Source organism: Artemia sp. Qi Xiang Cuo, chromosome 8, assembly GCF_049724085.1.
Source record: "Artemia sp. Qi Xiang Cuo chromosome 8, ASM4972408v1, whole genome shotgun sequence".
NCBI classification, from domain to species: Eukaryota; Metazoa; Arthropoda; class Branchiopoda; order Anostraca; family Artemiidae; genus Artemia; species Artemia sp. Qi Xiang Cuo.
The window spans coordinates 33,662,599-33,681,420 of NC_142801.1; the positions used below are offsets into that span (position 1 = coordinate 33,662,599).

At 37.3% G+C, this 18,822-nt stretch overlaps 1 protein-coding gene across 1 annotated transcript in view; it reads right to left on the reverse strand.

The window, feature by feature from the left end:
* The window catches only part of RyR (Ryanodine receptor), a 602,377-nt gene that overhangs the window by 481,612 nt on the left and 101,943 nt on the right, over window positions 1-18,822 (reverse strand). Inside the window, 2 exon segments of the mRNA XM_089093383.1 lie at window positions 10,132-10,314; window positions 11,533-11,626. Of these exon segments, the coding sequence (XP_088949509.1) occupies window positions 10,132-10,314; window positions 11,533-11,626 (277 nt within the window).

Here is an 18,822-nt window from a genome sequence, read left to right on the forward strand (position 1 = left end):
GTAAATTTACAATTTCAACTCAATGGGCTCGGATTCCTCACATTTAACAGGGATTAAATTCAAAACAAGACTTGCATTGCCTGGGCAACGTGAAGAGTTTGTTATGTTTCTTTATCATCGATTTAACACTTACCCTCTATACATTGCTACGCTCGAAATGTTATATCCCAAGAATTATGAGAATAGAATTTTCAGAATCCTGCTGAAAATCATTTTTTTTTCTAAATGTCTTGACACTCAATTAGTGATATCACTATTCCTTGCTTTTACATTTATGCTCAAAGGGAGCCGGCGTTTCCCCCCCCCCCCCCACAGGCTGGTTGATCTCTAATCAATTTCGACTTATAAAAAAAGGACCAGAACTCTCAATTTCTGATCAAACGAGCATTCTCCTACTCCTATACAGAATAAATTCTGATAATTTTGGCGTTAAATGCTACTCTTTACTTTCATAATAACAGTGTAGACAATATATATTTCCGGATATCCAGAGGGATTAAATATCAGTTTCATATTTTTGATGCATTTCTTGAAGCTTTTTGCACCAACCCAGCCAGCCCCCCCCCCCGCCATAAAATATGTAAGTAAAAAGCAGCATTTAACCCTAAAATGAGCAGAATTGATTGGCTCATTGGATTGGAAATCTGAAGTTCTAGTGCCCTTTCTAATGTTCAGAGTGATCGGAGGATGGATACCTCCCCACACCTCGCATTTTCCCAAAATAAATGTGATAGAAATTTTGAGATGGTCATTTGTTGTCGTAGAAACTTTGAAAACAGCTCAAACGATTGAAATTTGAAAGGGCCAATGCCCTTATTAATAGTCGGAAGCGATTGGACAGCAACAAACCCCCTCCCACGCCCACCATTTCCCCAAACACATCTAATCAAAATTTTGAAATACACATTTTGTTCAACTTAATTGGAAGGTCCGGAAATTATTTCTTTAAGGATGGCCACACCCTCCCAACAGACCTCAGGGCAACGGTTTTAAGTTATGTCCTGGTGGCATCTAAAGTACATATTTCCTCAAACAGATCCAATCAAAATTTTGAGATAACCATTTTGATCGACGTAATTGAAAGATCCAGAAATTATGTCTTTAAGGATGACCCACCCCGCCCCCCCCCCCCCAAAACCGTCAGGAAAAGGGTTGTAAGTTATGCCCTGGGACATATAAGGTACCGTATATATATAGAAAGGATGATCGTATAAACTTCGGAAGGGGCTGATTGGGTTGTTAATCAGAACTTCTAGTGCAGTTTTTCAGATTCAGAGTGATCTCAGGGTGAATACCCCCCCCACACACTTTGTATTTTCCCGAAATACATCTAAGAGAAATTTTCAGACGGCCATTTGTTGTCGTAGAAACTTCGAAGATAGCTCAATCGACTGGAAATTGAAATAGGCAGTGCCCCTTTTAATAGTCGAAAGTGATTGGAGGGCAAAAACCCCTCTCTCACGCCCACCGTTTCCCCAAACACATCTAATTAAAATGTTGTTCAACTTAATTGAAAAGTCCGGAAATTATATCTTTGAGGAAAACAACCCCCCCCCCCCCCCAAAGCCCTCAGGGCAAGGGTTTTAATTTATGCCCTGGGTGCATTTAAGGTACATATAGAAAGGGTGATCCTATAAACTTTGGAAGGGGCTCATTAGATTAGTAATCAGAGGTTTTAGTGGTCTGTTTAAAATTCAGAGTGGTCAGAGGAAGGACCCCCCCCCCCCCCCAACACCTTGGGTTTTTCCGAAATGAATATGATAGAAAATTTGAGATGACCATTTGTTGCCGTAGAAACTTCAAAAATAGCTCATTCAATTGGAAATTGAAGGGACCAGTGCCCTTTTTAATAGTCGAAAGTGAATGGAGGGCAACTAGCCCCCCTCCCACCATTTCACCAAACACATCCCATAAAAATTTTGAGATAGCCATTTTGTTCAACGTAATTGAAAGGTCCGGATATTATGTCTTTGAGGATGACAATCCCCCAACTCCACTGCCTTCAGGGCAAGGGTTGTAAGTTATACCCCGAGGGTGTATAAGGTATATATAGAAAGGATGATGGCATAAATTTAGGAGGGTACTCATTGGATCGGTAATCAGAACTTCTAGTGTCCATTTTAAGATTCAGAGCGATCGGACGGTGGATACCCTCCCACACCTCGGATTTTCCCCAAATGCATCTGAATGAAATTTCCGGATGGTCCTTTGTTGTCGTAAAAACTTCGAGAACAGCTCAGTAGATTGGAAATTAAAAGGGCCAGTGCTCTTTTTAATAGTCGAAAGTTATTAGAGGGCAACAAACCCCACTCCCACGCCCACCATTTCCCCAGACACATCTAATTAAAATTTTGAAAGAGCCATATTGCTCGACGTAATTGAAAGGTCCAGAAATTATGTCTTTGAGGATGCAACCCCCTCCCCACAGTCCTCAGGACAACGGTTTTAAGCTATGCCCTGGGGGCATCTAAGGCATATATAGAAAGGGTGATCGTATTAACTTCGGAGGGGGCTCATTGGATTGGTAGTCAGAAGTTATTGAGTCTTTTTTTAAGATTCAGAGTGATCGGAGGGTGTATATCCTCCCCCACACCTCGGGTTTTTCCGAAATGCATCTGATAGAAATTTTGACATGGCCATTTTTTGCCGCAGAAACTTGCAAAACAGCTCATTCGATTGTAAATTGAAAGGGCAAGTGCCGTTTTTAATAGTCGAAAGTGATAGAAGGGCAAACAAACCCCCTACCACGACCACCATGTCCCCAAACACATCCAATCAAAATTTTGAGATAGCCATTTTGTTCAACGTAATTGAAAGGTCCGGAAGTTAAATCTTTGAGGGTGACAACCCTCAGGGCAAGGATTTTAAGCACAAAATGTATATATAGAAAAGGTGATAAAATAAACTTTGGAGGGGGCTCATTGGATTGGCAATCAGAAGTTCTAGTCATCTTTTAAAAATTCAGAGTGATCGAAGGATGGATACCCCCCTCCCCGCATCTTGGGTTTTTACAAAATGCAGCTGATAGAAATTTTGCCATTTGTTGGCAATTTGTTGTCGTAGAAACTTCAAAAACGATTCATTCAAATGGAAATCAAAAGGGCCAATGCCCTTTTTAATAGTAGAAAGTGATTGGAGGGTATCTAACCCCTCTCCCATGCCCACCATTTCCCCAAACATATCCAATCAAAATTTTGAGATAGCCGTTTTGTTTAACGTAATTGAAAGGTCCATAAATTATGTTTTTGAGAATTACAACCCCCCTCTCCCACAGCCCTCATGGCAAGGGTTGTAAGATATGCCCTGGGGGCATATAAAGTTTATATAGAAAGGGTGATCGCATAAACTCCGGAGGGGGCTCATTGGATTGGTAATCAGAATTTCTAGTGCCCTTTGTAAGATTCAAAGTGACCGGAGGGTGAATCCCCCCCCCCCCGACCACATATTTTCCCGAAATGCATCTGATGGAAATTTTGAGATGGCCACTTGTTGTCGTAGAAACTTCGAAAAGGGCTCATTCGATTGTAAATTGAAAGGACATAGTGCCCTTTTTATTAGTCAAAAATGATTGGATGGCAACAAGCCCCCCCTCCCACGCCGATGCATTCCAAAAACACATCTAATCAAAATTGTCAGAGAGCCATTTGGTTCAGCGTTGTTGAAAGTTCTGGAAATTATGTCTTTGAAACCCCCACACCTTCTCAAGATCAGAACATAATTTACACTTTACTGAAAACAAAATATATTGTATATGTTTACACTTTGTTTTTACTTGTTTAAAATGTTTTTACTAGATATATGAAGGGGGGAGTCCTCTTCCTTGTACTCCAATTACAGTGCGAGTGTCTGATGCCCTTTTTAAGAGTAACTCGACATTCCAGAGCAAGCAGCCCTTCTCTCAAGCCCATTCATTTTCCGAAGGCATCCGGTCAAAATTTTGAGACTGCCATATTGTTCAGCATAGTAGAACGGTCCAGCAACTTTGTCTTTAAGGATATTAGGCATGTCAACCCCCCACAATTATGCAATTGGCCCATTATGCTTTAAAACTAAATGTTGTTTTAAAATAAATCAAACGGCATTGTGTTTATGGTTCCCAATACGACATCTCAGCAATATATCGAGAACGGCTGGGACGACATTAAGTTGAAACTTTTGGGGATACTACTGTTAATACTTCTGCTCTTATGATTTAAAGAAATAAAAAGAGTGTAAGTGCATCCAGGTTGCCAAACAGCTTAGACAGAATCTTTTGGGAATGATATTAAGTTTTATTTTTCAGGTCAACTTCAGAAGCTATAAAATTAAATAAAATTATACTGTTTGTGTTGGGATTAAAAATTGTTGGAAAAGTGTCTCTAACATACAAATAGCAACCCAGACTATGGATTCTTATAGAAAAAATTGAGAAGATATGCAATATTATTTTTTCTATGAAAAAGACAATGTGAATTAAAAACGAACGGAAATTAAAAAAAAACTTTTTCCACACCACCACAAATCACTATCAACAAATAAATGAAACTCGAAACGAGCAGACATTACAATGAATAGCCGAGTCAAACTCAAAACGAGCAAAACTAACATGAGTAGGGCTGATAGCCCCCATGCCTTCTCAAGACCAGAACACAATTTGCGCTTTACTGAAAACAAAATATGTTTGAAATGTTTTCACCTTTCTTACTTTCTTAAATAAAAAATTATCAAAACCTTAAGGAACAAATGTCAGTATCTGTCAATTAAACTGACAATTCACAGTCAATTGTTTTTTGTTTTTTTTTAGTAAAGCACAAATTGTGTTCTGGTCTTGAGAAGGCATGGGGGTTTTCAGCCCTACTCATGCTATTTTTTGCTTGTTATGAGTTTGACTCAGCTATTTATTGTAATATCTGTTCGTTTTGAGTTTTATTTATTTATTGATAGCGATTTGTAGTAGTTTTACGCTTGGAAGATTAGTTGACTTAATTGTTGCTCATTCTTGGCTTAATGGGGCTCTTTAGTTTTCTTTGAAAAACTTGTCTTGTGCATTTTTTTTTTTTAATTAATCCATATAAAGGGGGATAGAACACAATCCTGCTTAACTCCTGATTTAATACGAAACCAGCTGCTAACCTCATTTCCTACCTTAACCGTAGCAGTGTTATTGTCACTAATCACTTTAATGTATTTGTCTGTATACCATACAAGGATAAGACCTTCGCTAAAACTCTTCTACCAACATAATCGAACGCTTGCTCATAATCTATAAGACTGACGCTAATTGTTCCTCGCAAAACAATTCTTCCTTCACATTGTATCCTTTCAAAAACCGCACTGTTCTCTGATAGCTTTGTCTACAGCATCTCTTAATCCAAAAATTATCATATTATTAAGTAATTTGCTATCTACAGAAACCAAGCTAATGCCTCCATAACTACCACACTCACTCTTATCGCCTTTTTTATACAGGGTTTTAATTAGGGTTTTCCTAAAATCGCTATTTACTCCCCTTTTTTGAAAAATCATGTTCATAATCTTCAGTAATTTATTTCTAACCTCAGAGCCACCATACTTAAAAAAATCATTTACAACACTATCAGCACCGTGGCCCTTAATGTTCAGCCCATCTCTCTTGAACTCTTTCCTTATCACTAACTGTGGCCCTGTTCCTATCTTCAACTGGAACAACTCCGGATTGACTAATCCCTCTCAACTTATTAACATGCCGGTACAATATTTTACTATTATTGCCGTCTAGCAGCATCTTCCAGATCCTCGGCAGTTTTATCCAAGGCCACCACTTCGCACTCCTTAGTTCATAGTTTAATGCTTTCTCCACTTTCATTACATTCCTCTTAATGTCATATGATCTATCACTCAGATAACTCTTCTGCAAGCCCCTTCTCCTCTCTACTAAACATAAAGTTCTTTCACTAATATTTTTAGTGGCGTTCCTAGCTTTCTTCCCCAAGACACCATCAGCAACTTCACAAACTGTTTTCCTAAAATTACTCCATCTATCTTGTACATTGTCAAATTTTTTACTCTGTAGTTTAGTATTCAACTGTTCCTGGAAATTTTCTCTCAAATACTAACCCTTGAGTCTACCAACATCATAACTTTCCGGGAGGTAGTTACCGTTCCAAAATTTCAACTTTAAATTAACCCTAGATAGTACTAGATTATGATATTTACTTTAACATCAATAACAGCAGTCCTATAAACCTTGCATTGATTCTTAAGTCTTGATTGATTGAGTCTTGCATTGATTCTGTCTTTGGTTTGCAATCTTGATTCTGGTAATCAATAAGGTTTGCTGTCTTACCATCACGTGAATACCATGTTAACTAATGGGACATTTTGTGACCAAACACTTGTATTGGTTATAACTTGATTGTTATACCTACAAAATTGCAGCAGTCTGTAGCCATTACTGTTTCATTTTCCTACATCAAATTTACCTAGACTATCTATCGCTATTTCTACTGACCTGGGCGTCAAAATCTCCTGATAAAAACACCATATTTCTACCTGGGACCTTGTCTATTTGCTCCTCGAACTGTAAGTAAAATTCATCTGAGTCGCTAGTATCTACTTCAGTCGGTTCTACAGGGGAATATACTACTATAACTGTTACCCTGAAATTTTTAGTCGTCAAATGAGTGATTAGTGTTTTATTATTGATACCTTCCCAGCCATAACAGACTTAGCAGCCTCATTATTCATCATGAGCCCCACTCCCCGTCTATATACTCCATCCTTCCTGCCTGAGTAAATAAATTTTATGTCACTTATCTTGATGATTCCTATCCCTGGGATATGAGTTTTTGAAACTTCTAATAAGTCCAGTTCGAATCGTCCGAATTCGTCAGTCAAAATGTCGATACGATAGTTATTTTCTAACGTCATAACATCTTAAGTTCTAATTTTCATATTCTTTATATCATTGGAATTATTTTGCATAGGGAAAAGCAATGGTCCTGGATATCAGTGCACGACAGGGACCAACATATCTCCTCAAGTCTACAACGAAGCGCTTAAGCCAGCTTAGAACTGGACAGCAAGGGTTTTCAACCACGACATGGTTTTCAGCACTTGGCGATGTTCTTCTATCAACGAGAATCGAAATCCTGCACAGACAAGCTCAAGCCTATTACCTCAGACTCATTATATATTCATGCCTACAAATATTAATCGGGGAGGCAACTACGGGGAGGTTACCCCTAGTAGATAAATTAGCTAGGAAAAGATTTTTCAGACGAGGATACCCCAGTTTCTATTATGGACCTCCAGGGAAAAGGTACCCCCTTGGTCCGCACCTCCTATGGAGGTACCCTAAATTTTTACAGGGTGTTCCCCAATCACGACCTAGGAACTCTTGTATTTCCAGCACAAACACAAAGCCCACCAAGTGCTAAGCAAAGGTACCCAAGTTAAAGAAAAAAAAACTACGATAAGCCCTGCATGTAAAAAATGGACAAATTGCATAATTTACATTACTTGCCCCCGGGGCCATGGGGGCATGGCATCCCTGGGGGCATAGTTACTAGAGCTTTTGACTGTGTTCTGAACAAATGTCTTGTTTCAAAATTTTAATGAAAAATTTTTGGAGGGAGGGGAACTACAAAGGCATAGGAGGGGGCTGGTGGCCCTCGAACTACTTTTCAACATCCCTCTCAAAACCTCCTGAAAGTTTCGACTCAATACCCTAACCCTTCCTAAAATATTACAGATCCTTCATTTTTATAAACTGGATGCACATATAGCCTTGTGAAATAGCATAACAAACCCCTCAATATTCTCCATGTCCTTAGCCTTTTCGGATACACTCAAAATCAAATATTCCTCCTTTTGCTAATGATAAATCTTGCATGTAAACACTGGAGGAATTGCATAATTTACTATCCTTGCCCTGGGGCTATGGGAGCATGAAATTCCTGGAAGTAGGCTATAGCTATTAGACCTTTTGACTAGTTGAACAAAATTACATTCCAAAATTTTGAACAGTGTTGATCAGAGGCGCACATAAACAGCAAGAAGGGGGGAGGGGTTGGTTGCCCTATAATCTTTCTTCAACGTCAGCTCAATATACGTTGAAATTTTCAACTCAATACCCTCAGTTGTTCTTTATATATTGCTAACATTCCCTTTTCACAAACATCAAGAACATAGTGTTTTGATTGTGTTCGGCATCCCTCTCAACATTTCCTTAAGGTTTCACCTTAATACCCCAGGTCTTTTTGGAACCCCAGGATCAAATATGCCCTCATTTCCGATAAACATACTTATATGTTAACCATTGGCAAATTGCATAGCTTATAGCCCTTGCCTGGAGGCTGAAGGGACGTGTGTCAAACCCGGAGGCATAGTTTTTCGACATTAGAACTGTTTTAAAAAAAATGGCAATTTCAAAGTTTGATCTGATACATTTTGGGAAAAAAGGGCGTAGGGAGGGGGGAGGGGTCTGGTGACATTTGACTCTAAACAACTTTTGACTCTTAACAAGGGCACTAAAACTTTTGATTTCCAATCAACGTTTATACGACCACCCATTCCATAAAACCTTATATGTTAACAACAAGCAGATTGCATAACTTATAGCCCTTGTCCGGAGACTGAGAGGAGTTGTGTCAACCAAAGAGACATAGTTATTTGACATTAGGTCTACTTTGAACAAAATGGCAATCTCAAAATTTTGATCTGATACATTTTGGGAAAAAAGGGCGTGGGGAGGGGGGCTGATGACATAACTTTTGACTTTTATCAAGGGCACTAAAACTCTCGATTTTTGAGCAAAATTTATGCGACTACCCATTCCATAAAACCTTATATGTTAACAACAAGTAGATTGCATAACTCATAGACCTTGCCCCGGGAACTGGGGTGGGGGGGTGGGGGGTCAATCCCAGAAGCATTGAATGCGGTTGGTAGTATTATTCATATGAATGGAAATTCTGTATGGCTTATGATCTTCTACGAGGCTGAAGCCATCGCGGCCTCGATAATAGGGTTCTCTGATGTTTAAATAGGGTACACTGAATACATTGCCTATATTAAAATGCATTTAAAGATATAATTTCCTATATAAATAGGAAAAGAAAAATGTTATTATTTAAAATTGCTGAAAACCAAACTCCACGTAACATTTGCCACCTTTCCACCTTTTACTTTCCTGGGGAAGCTCTTAATATTCCACATCCCTTTTTCCACCTCTATGTCGATAGACAGCTAAATCTAATATTTTTTTGGCTATATAGAAAAGTATTGACGCAATGTGAGGGGACTACTACTGACTTCCCCCCCCCCCTAGTAGCAATAATAAAGGCGTAGACCAAAAACATTCCCAGAATCAAAATGGATTAGAATTACATTTCTGCACCCCAATCCCAGAATGTCTTTGAGAGTTAGGATATTTAGGTATTAAAATAAACTTTTTTTGGCATCCGCCCCCTTACAAAATGACCCACCTCCCCCCTCATAATAATTGATGCACACTTCCACATCACTGTATATAATTTTGTGGAATATGAAGCAAATCACTTTTAGTTAAACGAAGCTTTAAAATATATTTCAGAAATTTTTTCTGCAACAATATGGAACGTATTCCAGGCCGTATTAAAGGCGGGTTACGGGGTAAGACTCCCCCCCCCCGCTAGTTGTGTTTGTGCGACTCGTAGGAACATAACAAAAATGCATATAAACAATTTTTTGATGATTTTTTTTAAGTTCTTTTGCATACCCCCCCCCCCCCAACAAAATCCTCGAAAAAACACTGGATGTATCACCTTGCAGAACTCTTATTAACGCTTATTCTAAATAAAGGAAGATCAGCGATTAATTCGTACTCTCCCTGCCCCCCCCCCATACTTATCCTATATTTATCTGAAGGATCATTTATCTGAAGAGTTAGACGATTTAGCATTAAAATGCGATTTTTAGGCTTCCGCAAAATTCGTTATTTTTGTATATAGGAGCTTGAAATTTTTACAGTAGTATGCCTTAAAATCTCAAGTCATATTTCTTTTTTAATAATAAGAAGAAATTCATTTTGCTCCATAACACAATTTTAGCATATTTTTTTTTTATTTAATAATTTGTATGTGAATGCATCATATCCAATAATAAACGAAGTAAACCTTATATTTAACTTACTTTGTTAAAAGGCAAAGCTCATGAGCTTCATTTACTCCGAGGTACCTGCCCGTAGTAATATGTCTTATTCGCATTGGGTGAAACCAGTTAATGAAGCCGCCAGCCCATTTGGTTCGAGCTAATTCTAAACGCCAAAGTGATCTAGCTTGTTGAACTACATCACCTCCTTCGTATACAACAATGCTGTAAAGAAAAAGGGCAATATTAATAATCTTTACAGGAAATCGGGATTTATTCGAAAAAGGCATTCGTTAAACCTCCGTTAACCTAATTGTTGATGTTGAGTAGCCTAAACTTCTAAATCCTCATCTTAAGGTATATGTTTCTTCTAAAACAAGCGATTTTGCGACAAGCCTTCGGGTTTAACTTGCACTAAAAGGACCAAGTTTTCATTTTTTAACCAATTTTTGACGGATTTTTAGTCAGATAATTTTGCACACCATATTTCCAAAATATAATCCTGTGGAATGATAATGAATTTTTTGTGTTTCTTTGGTATATAAAAGCCCTAGGAGAGCCGAAAAATAGAATATCAAACTTTCACAGGGGACATAGACCTTAAATTGAGCGGATGGTAGCGAAGCAGATTTGTTTTTCAAACTGTGTGATATTCTTCTTAAACCAGAGCAAACCTCTAGCGGAGTAAAAGAAGAAGTAAAATGGGGGTGGGAGGCTAACCAAATTTAGTGCAAAAAGCATTAAATAAAGTACGAAAAAATGACTGGTGTTAAAAGTAAATTTTATTATTTTACAAAGATCCAAAACCTTTCAACTATTTCTTGATTGCAAACGATCAATACTTAAATTGTAGATTTCTCAAATTTGGTAGTCTGTTTCATAAACAAGAAGCTTTAGATTTAGGGAGAGGGAAGCAGACGAATATTTGGCTTAAAGCAACTATTTTGTTGACTTATTATAGTGTTAATTCTATAATTAATTGAATGAAACAAATAAAAGGTTCTACCCATTTTGAAGCGGGAAAATGAGTTTGTTTCATTGTTTGTTAGAATTTTTTTAATTTTCATGTAATACAACTCCTGGTTCATTTATCTTTGGTAATTTTATTAAAAGTATTTTTATAAAAACAAACTATTTAAAACACGCTCATTAGCATATTTTCAATATGGATCAAATTCATTCTAAATTTCTTTTTTATCATTCAGTATTTTTGTTTACTTTCTTAGACCTGTAGATTATAATTATTAGTTTCTAATGTAAAACAAATAAAAAGTGAAACTAGGTCTCCTGTCAACAGGTTACACATGTCAAAAAATAATCAAGGTATATCAAAACACTGATATAAATGAATATAGCCTATGCTTCAGCATTAGTAAAAATGAGACGAGAAAGAATACACAATCATAAATAAAAATAAAAAAAAACAAAAAATCAAAGACATACTTTTGCCCAGGCTGCTCACTCCAACCAGAAGGTATTGTCAAACATTCATCACCGCTGTGGAAGAATCTCAGAACCTCGCCACCAAAGACATAGCCTGTGAAAGATAATCTAATAAGGACAAATTGAGCTGCTTAAGACAGAATTAACCTAAATACGAGTATCTAACTATAAATATCTCGTATAAGTATCTAAAAGCAAACTAGAGATCTTGATCGGTTATACCAGTTAAAAATATACTCCTCCCCTTATATGACTAGTTACCAAGCAGTGAAGTTAGTTCCTGATATCGACCATTTAACTTTCTGAGAATCACTCAAAGGTAGTCCTTAAGTATCCCTCCTATACTAATTAGCATAGTAGAAGCTATAAAACGTATAGTTTAGCTCCACAAACTTTCTCTGGAGGAAATGTGGAAGTGAATTTGAATATAAATGAGCCTACCAGAAACTCATGAGAAGGTGCTTTTCTTAAGAGTTACTGCACTTCACTTATAGCCATTTAACAATAGCATTTTGACGAGAAAAAGGTAAGAGTGGACATTAGTTTAAATCTTAACGAATCTGAACCAAGGTTTTTTTTACACTTAATTTTAGTAGAGAGTGAATTAACAACACAGGGAGTACAGGATGATTGAGCTACTAATGTGAGTGACGCAACACGCTCAGTGATTACAACCAGGACATGATCATTGACCTCCAATGAATTTACCCGGAATTCATGTAACACGATGTTGTTGAAATCAAAGCGTTTTGTAATCAGTGATGTTACAATTCCACTTTGAGACATTGCTTATATTGTTCACGTTTCGAGGCTAAAGTAACAGTTTGATTTAAAGCTTTATGGAGCGAACATCATATACAATGGATGTTTTATAACTTATTGCAACGCAAATTTATAAAGTAAGTTCTGTTTATAAGTAATTAATTATAAACAATATTAATGACTAATGTGGTTATACATCTCGTTGTCCCTTTTTTCTATGCTCTTTCCAAATATAATCATTTTTTGTCGGAAATGAATTTTAGCCCCACCACCCCATATATTCATATTCATGGTATATATTTGCACATTAGGGGGTGGGATTGCATGAAGCAAATACTAAGTGTAAGTCAACTAGCATTATATTGGAGAGGGGGGATGGAGTTGTAGGAAGAAAATATTAAATGTAAGCCAGCTAGCAATTTTACCTCTGATCGCATTAATTTTCTACTAGACTAGCTTTTGAAAACCAGCTAGCAATTGTACCTCTGATCACATTTATTTTCTACTACACTAGGTCTTGAAACTGTCAAATGATATAAATTTAGGCCTACATGAGGTGCTAACGATCTTTTTCTATCTAATTTTAAGCCTATGTGCTGGAACTGTGTTATCAAGTCTATATATCTAAATACCCCCTGTTTCTTGAGCTTATAACATTTCGAAAGTTATGCTATGAGTGTGTAGCCTACGTAGCTATCTAAATTTGATAATTTACCCCCCCCCCATACGTCCCGGTTTTTTCATTAGCCCTGGTGTTTAGAAGCATAATTTCTAAGATATTAACAGGATTATCTGCTGTATTATGAGTTTTTTTTGTGCGTTTCTTTTATATAGTCTTTTCAGAAGGAAAAATGATACTTATGCATTATTATGACACATGAAAGAAGTCAAGTTCGGTTATAATGAAATGAAATAGAAAGAAAATATATTAGTTCAAAATCATACTTGGTGTAAACATTACAGTAGGGGAGGGGGTATGGGAATTAGTAACTTTTAGCTATTCTCAAAGATGAAATTCCGTCAAAAGTTGTAAAAATGATTTTTTTTTTAAGGGAATTATAACTTAATTTCTTTTTAAGGATAATTTTGATGTTACTGTCTTCTGATATAAATGTAGGCCTATAAACTGTCTTAACGAGAATTTTCTGTCTAATTGTAGTGGGAATATGCTTTCATGCCCATATTTATCAACATTTCAAGGATTTTATAATGGGGGGGGGGTATAAAAATTAGCTAGTTTCAAAGATAAACCCCCTCCCCAAAGTTGTAAAAAAACATTTTTTAAGGAAACTATGATTTAATTTCTTTTTAAGGATAACTTTGAAGAATGCGTCGCTCCCCCTTCTCCCGAAAAAAGGCCCGAATTGAAGATAAAAATCACTTACTTCCCTCTGTAATTAACTACATTGAACCTGCGACGGCATATGTACAGGGTGAGAGCAAATTTTCAATGAATATGATGGCCTTGCAAGGAGCTAATAATGTGAGTTTAAAATTTATTGACATTTTCACTATAGATTTTTTCTCCCAAAAGGAAATACACATTTCATTATTCTAATATACTGTTTGAGGTAAAGTCTTATGACCGTTTAAATCGGAGAATGTAATATTTTGTTAATAGGATGAGAGATGATAATTAAATAGGCTGTCTACTATCTCAGAACTTCCATAGTCTGATGTCTCCATCCTTATGACAACTGAATGACATCAAATAGCGATGTGATATATGCTTGTCATATGAATGACATGGGATAATTCTAAATCAAAACCATTTCCAATTTACAACCATTCACATCAACAGCAAGCAATTAACCGGTTTTGTACAGATTAAAAATGAATATTCGTATACATAGCTCGAAAGTTAAACAATTTGCCGTAGTTTTAAGAATGCACTGTCGAGGACTATGAATTTGCCAAAAGGGTATGGGCTAAGGGTGGTCGTAAAAATGGTTGGGATTATTGTAGAATGTACTTGGCAAGCGATGTACTGATTCTGTTGGACATTGTCTGCAAGAACACAGACCAAATTTATTCAGAATTCGGGGTAGACATTGGCTACTATTTTTCAACACCGCACCACGTCATGGACTTAATTCTAAAAATCAGTAGGGAGGAAATAGGTTGGGTCACTGATGAGCATCAACATCTATTTGTTGGAAGATTTTTGAGGGAGGATATGTTTTTCAAGGGGATCGCATCCTAACAACGGATCCAAGTGGGCAGAACTCTGCTGATGGTGTTAAGTCCAATGCTATTTTTCCTGACATGAACTCACTGTACCCCTCGGCGATTTCTCACTATAGTTAACAGCGTGGCAATTACAAATGGCTTGAAAATCCTTGTGCTCTAGATTTCCCCGACATTCACACTGTCGCGGAAAATGGTCCCCAAGGATGGTTTTTTGAAATTAACGGTCACATACCATTGGAACTCTACGACACTGTAAAAGATTTTGTTTTTCTGTGCGTAAATAGACCGGTTACCAGGGATTCTTTGAGCCCATTAAATCAATCTTTGGTCGTGGATATGGGCATGCATTGGACCCCCTCCATGCAGAAACTAATTGCAGATTTTTACCCGAAACAGAATATTGTTGTTCACCACGTGCTATTGTGGTGGATGGTGACCAATGGTTTCAGGGTAACAAATATACACAGAGCCCTGCAATTTGATCAGAAACCCTACTTGAAAACGTTTATTGACACCTTTGTCAGTAAACGTTCACAAGCAAAAAGTAAAGTTCAAACAGAAATGTATAAACTTATTTTAAATTCAGCTTTTGGAAAAATGTGTGAAAGCGTACGAAACAGATCGCGTTGTGACGCCGTAACTTGCCCCAAAGAATGTGCACGAATTGTAACTTTACAACATTCATGACCATAGACCCAAATATGGTTCAGCTACACAGAAAAAAGAGAAATGTTGTTCTGAATAAGAATATTGCGGGGGGAGTTCAGTACTTGAACTTTCCAAGAAACTCATATTGTCCTTCTTTTACAATATGTGCAAGGTACAATGGCCAAGGTAGGCGGAGGTTCAAGTTTACTATGGGGATACAGATTCTCTATTGTTAAAGTTAAAACAGGGAATTCATTGGATGATTTGGAAAATGGTGTTCACATTGGCCCACGGATGGATTACACGAGTTGGAATGAGAGCCTCTACCCCGAGTTGGTGAAACGCCAGGCCCCCTATGAATTATTAAGGTTAAAGTCGGAGACGGGGAGTGATTTAATATCCAATAGGGTGTTCCCCGGTCCAAAAGTATACTGTGTGGAAACACAGGGCAAGGATGTAAAACAGGCGTGCAAAGGGGTGCCTACACACTTTGTAAAAAATAATTTCGACAGTAGTTTCTACAAAAAATAAGTGGATAGTTGTCTAGTGCCAAGAGCAAAAGCGATGGAAATTCTCTCTCTAAAATACAAGAAATATACTGTTAGAGTGGAAAAAAAAAATACCATATCTTGCATATCTGACAATGTCTATGTACTCGAGGATGGTGTAAGGGTAGTCCCCCGCGGCCTCTACCGAATTTCAGATTGAGTTGAATGTATGGACTATCGAAAACAACTCGGTCTAGATAAATTAACTTAAATTCAAAAAACGGTACTTGGTGGGTGGGGGACAACAACAATTTCTCAATATAATCTTCATTCCATTGCCATCGTCATCGTCATCATTTAACTTTTACTACAGCAGCAGCTATTGTATACACAGTTTGTTTCCTGCCGCAGTGGTTCCCGGTTTGTTTCCCGCCCTTTCCGGTCCCGCGGCCGCCTGCCTTCGGCCCTGGGGGGCACCGCCCGCGGTCGGCCTTCGGCCCCGGTCCGGCCTTTGGCTCAGGGGGGAAGGGCCTTGGGGGTATTCTCATCTTTTAAATGTTGAAAATAGCGTTTTCTCATATTTTTCTATTAGTCTACAAATATGTTCAACTGTGCTGCTGCTATTGTTGCTGTTCTTGCTGTATTTTAAGTTTTTTTTTGTCAATAAATGAAAAAATATTGTTCTGTTGTTCTGTTATTGTTGTTATTTTTGTTTTACAAAAAGTGTCGTTAATAAAAGAAAAAATATGTTTTTGTTGTTGCTATTGAATATCGTACTAAGTAAATCTAAGGGAAAATTATTATTAATATTTATGCATTAGACAAGTATGGTTTACATTTAGTTGTATTCCAAATATTGTCAACAGCAGTATGTGTCAATTTCATTTAGGTCGTTTCTCTGTGGCCCGGCAATGTCGGGGAAAACGACACTTTTAGCTAAAATAATAAGAAATTGTAATAAAATGTTTTTGGAAAAACCAAAGAAAATTTACTATTGCTATATTATTTGGCAAGAGTCTTACGATCAAATAGAAGCTATTACTACTGCCACGTCCATGTCAATACAATTGATACGGGGAATTGACGTTTTCAATAGTATTGAGTCAAACTCATGGCTGATTGTTGATGATCTGGCTGAATCAACTGAACAGTTCTCACAGGAAATGCTACAACAGTTTACCGTTCGTTCTAACCATGAACACATTTCCATAACCCTAGTTCTACACAATCTTTTTCATCAGAGCAAGTGTATGAGAACCCTTGGTTTGAATTGCACCCTCTATATTATCTACCGAGTTGTTCGTGATTCTAGCTCTCTAGTAACTCTCAATAAGCAAATATATCCAGGTGCTCCAAAATTTCTACTTTCAGCGTACAGTCAGGCGACAAATAAGCCCTATGGGTACATTTTGCTAGATCTTAATCAGAATACACCCGAGGATCTACGTGTAGTCACAGATATTTTCGACAAAGAAATTACTATATGTCTTCCGGTGACCAGTAGAAAAGGCTATTAGTTGCCATCATGACATTGAAGAAACTACACGAAAATAGACATTTATTTTCTATTCTAGGCACTTCAAAACCCCCACTCAGGAAGGCCATACCCAAACATGGTGTTGACAAAGATTTTATTAATCTAATATCGGAACTTTGTTTAAATTTCACTGAGGGCAATGTACACTTGCCAGAAGGTGTTAGACAATAGACAACGCAACATAGTTCCACTGTACGTACCTTGGCTTGCAAAAACAAAGCAAAAGATTTTAGAAGAAAACGTCTTCTTCAAGCGGGCAGTAGCTTTTTTACACTTTTACTACCAATAATCACAGGACTTGTAAACAGTTTCCCTAGATAGCTAAGCCCTATAAATTGACTCCAATAGAACTTGTCCTTTCACCAGTTGAACACTTTGAAGACAATCTATGCAAATTCATTAATGATGAAAATATTGCCGATGATAAAAAGCTAGTTTTACTTCAAGATACACTGCGTCGTGTGGACAAACATAGACCTTATCGTGAGAGATCCGCCGTCGTCGCCGTCATAGATCCTCACCCACCCAAACAGGAAACATCTTCTCAAGATTCTGCAGCAGCAACAACAGCACAATTAAAGGAGAAGGAATTGAATTCAAATAGTGACATCAATTGAAAACCTATTGCCAATGACCTATCGGGAACAGAGTAAAAGAGTATTAACATATCTCATGTTCGAAAGTGGTGGTGGTGATGATTATCATCAATTTCAAGTCGATAGCACTGGGAAACAAATTATAATTAAGAGAAAAAGTATTAATCTACTTGATTTAATTTGTGATGCGGTTACAAATCTTAATGGACCTTAATCAATTGATAACAATCTAACCCCTCTATAAAAATACCGAACTCTCACAAAAGACATATTTCCAATGATAAAATTTTGAAGAAGTTAATAGAATTTAGTAGAGACGCCAGTCATCTAGCGCCAACGACACTGTTTAAAAAAGAAGAAGTAGAAGAATATTTTAAATCAATCTTGGAAAATATTAGCACTCCTAGTAGCAGCAGAAGCAGCAGCAATAATTTGATAACACCAATGATGACGGCTAGACAAAAGCGAAGACGTATTGATATCAACTCACCGTCACAAGCACCACCCTTAAGTTTACAAAAGGGGAGTGGACATTACACTACGTGTTTGCGTTCAAAATGGATGAAGTTTTAAAACATGTCTATGAAAATATTGGTGAAGTGGGATTTCTAAGTTAGCCCACAAAACTTTCTAAAGTTATCTCTGACGTATATGGCAGCACATTAAAAAATGCAAAAGAGCGTCTAGAAAATGAACCCAGTTGCACACTGCATTGGAATCGTAGGCTACGTGGCAGACAATGTCGAAAAACTAATGCCTTTTTCCCGCTGTACGTAATGGACACAGATATTTCAACTGTACGTGTGGTTCAAAGACGTCAAAAAATACCCTACAAATATATTCTAGTGGCAATTAGTGTCTTTAGTCAAAGTGACCGCGGTAGCAAATTTATTAATCCTCATCTGCAAAAGGTTCTATTGCAATATAATACATAGCTATATCACAGCCATTGTCTGATAAAGGGTGCGTTGGCTGAACGATGGATAAGAACAATCCGTCTATTAATTTCAAGACATTACACGCTGAAAAATACTGCTGCTTTTATTCATGATTTAGATAAAATCATGCA